This window comes from Furipterus horrens, unplaced genomic scaffold, assembly GCF_987537825.1.
Source record: "Furipterus horrens unplaced genomic scaffold, mFurHor1.1.pri manual_scaffold_7, whole genome shotgun sequence".
Classification (NCBI taxonomy): domain Eukaryota; kingdom Metazoa; phylum Chordata; class Mammalia; order Chiroptera; family Furipteridae; genus Furipterus; species Furipterus horrens.
In genome coordinates, this window is record NW_028327177.1 from 106,123,491 (window position 1) to 106,129,323 (window position 5,833).

At 52.9% G+C, this 5,833-nt stretch overlaps 1 protein-coding gene across 1 annotated transcript; it reads left to right on the plus strand.

Annotated features, from left to right (window-relative positions):
• Window positions 1-671: 671 nt before the first annotated feature.
• Window positions 672-3,886, plus strand: TRH (thyrotropin releasing hormone). The gene is made up of 3 exons (XM_090282970.1): window positions 672-827; window positions 1,766-1,987; window positions 2,603-3,886. Exons 2-3 carry the CDS (start codon window positions 1,774-1,776, stop codon window positions 3,109-3,111), a joined length of 723 nt encoding a protein of 240 aa, XP_090139096.1. The 5' UTR covers window positions 672-827; window positions 1,766-1,773; the 3' UTR covers window positions 3,112-3,886.
• The last annotated feature ends 1,947 nt before the right edge of the window (window positions 3,887-5,833 follow it).

The window sequence follows — 5,833 nt, forward strand, 5'->3', positions numbered from 1 at the left end:
TTAAAAATAAATAAATAACATCTTTTAAAAATTGTTGGTTATTTAGGTTGTTTGGAAAAAAAACGGTGGTGGCCCACAGACTACAAGTTTTGGCATTCTGAAAACTGTCCCGCTCCCACACAGTGCAAATGAGAAAACTGAGGCCCAGAGAGCGGGAGGCATTTGCCAGAGGTGACACAGTCAAGATCAGAACTCAGATCCCACTTGCCCCTGAATTTCTCCCTCTCACACTCTACCTGCTCCTTTCTCCCCCCTCGTCTCTATCTCTGTGCCTTTCTGATCCTTTGGCACATGTGGTGAGTGGTGTGTGTCTGCTGTGTTCTTCTCTGTTTCTCTCTGTACGCATTTCTATGTGTTTGTCTTTATCTCCTGTTTTTCCCAGGTGTCTCGTTCGTTCTGTGTGATTCTCTGTGTCTCTGTCTTTTTGTGCCCTACATGAGTGTTTTCTTAGACAACAGACCTTCAGAGCTGGGCGCAGAATGACGCCGCACTAGAACCCCGTCTCGCGGTCTGTGTCAGCTCGAGCTCTCTCCCGCCCCGCCGCCCCCGCCCCAGATTTCCGGCGGAGCTGGCAGGCCGGCGGGCGGGGTACTCGCGGGGCCCGCTGCCGTCAGCGCCCCTTCCCGGTGGCCTCGACCCCTCCTCGCTGACCTCACCCGTGCCCCTCCTCGCGCGGATATAAGCAGCTGCCGGGCCGAGCAGCGGGCGCCGGTGTCCGGGGTCCTGCGAGCGCTCTGGGACTCCTGACCCACCGCCTCCAGACCCCAAAACTCCGGACTCTCAGCCCCAGGATCCCGGACCCGTACCGCGGAGGTCGCGCTCGCCAGGTAACCACCTCCGTCCCGCTCTCCCTGCAGGCGGTGTCCGGGAAGGGGACCCCTCTGCTCCCACCCTCCAGTGCGCTCCGGAGAAGCCGCCGCATCTGCGCACAGGTGCAGTGCGCGTTCCTGTTCCCGGGCTTCCCTGGCGCGGCTCGCCGGTGGCGGTCACCCCTGTGCACTCCCGTCCCGCCATCCGGGCGTCGCGTGGAAGATTCGCCACCCCAGCCCTGCCTGACCGCCAGCTGCCGGTCGGTGTCCGGACAGTGAGGCGCAAGTAGGCATACAGGGCGTCGGCGTGAGAGCCTGCGAGTTGGAATCGGAATCCCGACGTTGGAAATGGAATTTTCGTGTTAGAATCGAATTTAGCCTTAGAATCTCCGTCTCGCGTTAGAAATAGAATTTTAGCGTCGGAATTAACGGGGAGGTTGGGATCTTATTGTCAGAATTCGATTCCTAGCTTAGTCATAGAATCTTAGCATTAGAAATAGTATCTTCCAGTCGGAATTAGAGTGTTGGCGAAGGAGTGTTGGGAACCTCGGGGAGAATCTTAGCCCGCGGCGCGACAATGGGCATCCTGGCCGTCGGGCCAGCGCTGCAGGCTTGGTTACCGTTCTGCCGAGTGTACCCCGGCGCTGGTTGTCCCAGCGCCACGGAACGCTGGGAAGTGGCGGTGGCGACGGGGTTCCCACGGCCTCCTGGCTCGCGCAGGCAGAGTTGGGCACGGGCAGGCCCTCCAAGCACCTCTATGGATGAGGACACCTAGAGCCCGAGGCAATCCTCGTGCTGCCCCCTCTCCAAGATGGCAGGTGGTCCTGCTGAATGGCGTTTGAGTGGTTTGTTACTCCGGCCTCAGGGGACCTGCTGGGACAGGAAAAGGGGAGAAGCAGAAGACTGGGAGGTGGGTGCGGCACGCTTATGTTCTCTCTCTGTCCTCCGGACCCCAGACGCCAGGATGCCTGGCCCTTGGTTGCTGCTCATCATGGCTTTGACCCTGACCCTGACCCGTGTTCCCAGAGGCCACACACAGCCCGAGGTGGTCCAGCAGGAGGCAGCGATGGCTGCGGAGGACCGGGGCCTGGATGACCTTCTGCACCAGGCAGAGCGCCTCCTCCTTCTTCGGGAAGACCTCCAGAGGCTGGGAGGGGTCCAGGGAAATCTCGAATCAGGTGAGAGGGGAGTCTGTCCGGGGCTGCCCTGGGGGAACCTCGAGCAGAGGAGAGGGAGCCACTTGGTCATCCAGCCTCTTTCTCAGAAACTCTCATTGACCACACCTTCTTTAGAGTCCTGAGTTGACCCCTTCCTGGGACCAGATTCTCTTGATCTCAATCCTGGGAATATGTCCCAGAGACCATACCTTCAGTGGGGAAGATTCTGTGCTGGGAGATAGTCTGACTGTTTACTACTTATGAGGCATATATGTGCCAGACACTCACTATTCTAAGCCCTTCAAACACCTATCACACTATTTGATCTTCTGAACAGTCTCTTAGATAGGTACTGTTATTACCCTTCATTTTACAAAGAAGAAAACTGAGGCTCAGAAAGGTTGAGGTGCTTATGGTCACATGGCTAGGGAGTGGCAGAGTTGGGATTAGAACCAGAAGTCATGCCTTTGACCATTTGTGTGAGTGTGTGTGTCTATGGGTCCGGGGAGACAGGTGCAAGGCCATGGCTCAGGGTGAGAGCTGCAGGAATTTCTACCTCACCTGGGAGGAAGGCTGGAGTGGGCACACAGAGGTCGGGGCGTGGGGAGGTTCCCTCACTGGCCTCTTTCCTTCCAGAGTCCCAGAGCTTTCAACCTGACTGGCTCTCTAAGCGTCAGCATCCAGGCAAAAGGGAGGAGGACACAGAAGAGGGAGTTGGAGAGGAGGAGGAAGAAGGAGGGGCTGTGGGGCCCCACAAACGGCAGCACCCAGGCCGACGGGAGGATGCAGCTATGTGGCCAGCAGATGTGACACAACAGAAGCGGCAGCACCCTGGCCGGCGTTCCTCCTGGCTGAGGTATACTTTCACCAAGAGGCAGCACCCAGGCAGACGGCTGGTGGATCCCATTGGCCACAGGAGCTGGGAAGAGGAGGAGGAAGAGAAGGAAGGAGAGCTGATGCCCGAGAAACGCCAGCATCCGGGCAAGAGAGCCTTGGGAGGCCCATGTGGGTTCCAGGGAGCCTGTGGTCAAGCCAGCCTCCTGCTGGGGCTCCTCGGTGACCTGAGCAGGGGCCAGGGGCCCGAGGAGAAGGGGCAGCACCCTGGGCAGTGGGCAGCCTGGACCAGGGAGCCCCTGGAGGAGTGAGCGCAGTTTCCTGTAAAATCGAGTTTAGGGTCTAAGAATGTCTTGAGCCCTGTATGCCCTATCCCTTTGTGACTCCTTTTTTCCCTCCTCCTTAGATCTCTCATCATAAACCTAAGCCCCTCTGTATGCACACGCCCAAACCCTTGACCTTGCCCCCTACCTTCAGGGACATGAGAAAGCCATCCTATGAGTTAAAAACCTGTATTACTTCACTTTGCATCGCTGGCAAGGGGGCAGATCCCAGAGACCCTCTCCCACCTGCAGGCCTGCTCCCCTGCCTTAGCCCTGGCTAAGATGTCCCTTCTGTGTTTTTTCTAAGCAATTCTCAGAGTGCCTCTGGGGGCAAGCAGCCAGTGAGGGTGGGGTGTAATTGAAGTGGTGATGCCCAAATTTGGCTTCCATCCCCCACCCTGTGTGTCAGGATTTGCCACATGTAAACTTGGCCTCCAGAACCCAGGGTCTCCTCCCCTTCTCGTGTGTGTGTGTGTGTGTGTGTGTGTGTGTGTGTGTGTGTGTTGTGGGTAGCAGCACCAGACCCACAGCTGTGTTCTGCTTGGGGGAAGCATTTTAGGTGGAGACACCCTATGGTGCTGTGTTGTGTGGTAGTCATGGGATAAATGAGGGGGGGTATGCAAACATCACCCTGGAATTTGGGATAAATATGTGTGGTAATATGTAAACAGCATCCTGGATGTTGTGGCTTATATATAACCTGCTAGACACCTTCTCCTTGTCAATTATAATCCTAATGATAATAAAATACACATCTAGATAATCTTGGAGCTCTGTGGTTGTGATTCTGTCTCAGCTGGTGTGGGGTACCTCTATTCAGCATTGAGAGGGGACGGGGCTAGAGCTCCTCAGCTTCACTTAGAAGAGAATTGGGGGCCCTGGAAGATTAAATGAAATGTCTTCTTCATTTCCCCCATCTCAGAACAAGCTTGGTAGAGGTAGACAGGGACTCCGGAGCTCATTTGATACCTGGAGAAACTGAGGCCTGGAGAAGAGGAAGGGCTTTCTGGAAGAAACAAAGCTGGTTGAGGTGGAGCCATGGGTCTGAGAGGCCAGCTCAGGATCCTGCCTTGAGTTTGCCTGGTTTGGTGAGAGGGCTGGTCTGGCTCAGGTTTGTAATTAACATAGTTCTATGGCATGAATCAACAGTCTGTGTCATCTGACAGGCAAAATAAAGACAAAGGCTATGGTTGGGGACACACACCAGGGGCCTTTTCAGGCCAGGCAGGGAGGCAGGCTGGGTATAGAACAAGAGAGAGTGGTGGGGACTGGGGCAAACTAAAGAGGCCACCTAAAGATGCTTAAATCCAATCACACATACATTCAAAAATCAAAAATAAAAGCAACCCCCCCCCCAAATCTTGTCACTGGATTTTTATTATGAGTCCATGCCAGGCATTGTGACTTTATCCTTTAGTCTATGTGCTGCTCCCAAATCCCCTCCCACACATATGACTTTCACTCAGCCTGGGATGCTGTGGCAGAGATGGTTCATGTGTTTTCCTACTTTCCCAGCCTCCCTGGCAGTTGGGGTGGAGTCATATGACTAGCCCTAGCCAATGGGCTCTGAAGAGAAGGGCTGAGGCAGTCAGAGTCCATGAACCTCCTTTACCCTTTCTTCCTGCCACAGAAGCCTGGGAGGCCACATGTTCAAATGGCAGATGGAGGTTAGACACTGCTCACTCACATCAGACTTCTCATGTACAAGAAATAAGCTTGGGTTGTATTAAGTCACTGAGATTTCAGGGTTTATTTGTTATTGCAGATGAACTTAGCCAATTCTGACTAACAGAATTGTTCCCTCTCTACTAAAATCCTTCTAATTTGTTTCTTCTCATGTGTATCTGCTTCACCAAAGCTGCCTAGGTCAGGGTCTGACACAAAAGTAGGTGCTCCACAAGTATTTTTTTAATGGATGTTGAAAGCTTCAAGTAATTTTATTTTAGTTCCTCACCCCAACTTCCTTCTCCAGTGGGGAGATAGACAACCAAACTGATGGTGGCCATTTAGTGGGAGAAGTATTGATTGTGGTGAGCAGCACGTGCAAAGAAAACACAGATGAGGAGTGGTCGGGCAAAGCAGGCTTCATGGAGGAGGAAACATCCAAAAACTGAGTCAAAGGATAAATAAGACGAAAGATATTTTGGGCAGAAGGAACTAGCATTAACAAAGGCCCTGTGGAAAGAAATAACATGACCCTGGAGTTGCTAATATTTGAAATTTGACGTGTTTGGGACCCTCCTTCCCCACCACCTTCCCCCACCCTGCTTCCCTGTTGTTTTAAGCCCAGGCCTGTGCCTTATCCAGTTCCCCTTCTCCCTGGTTTAGTCCAGTTCCCACACAGGCACTCTGACTGCCACAGCTTAGAAGTGCTAAAAACAATATGGTTTGGGGTGGAATTGAGGAAAGGTACACTTGGGTTGAACTTTGAAGGATAAAAGAAAAATTTTCCCACACATTTCCTCTGGGGCCAGACATTGGGAAAAGCACTTTTTTTTTTACCTACATCCACTGCACATAGTAGTTGATTTGTGAATACCTGTTGAATAAATGAATACCCATCATAGTCACCCCATTTTAGAAAAAAGGTAACCAAGAAAGAGGTAAGGTGACATTTCTAGGCTCATGAGTCTGAAACTTGGGGGTTATCTCTATGCCTCTAATCCTCTATCATTCAATTTTTACTATGTCCTAGACATGTCTCAAACCC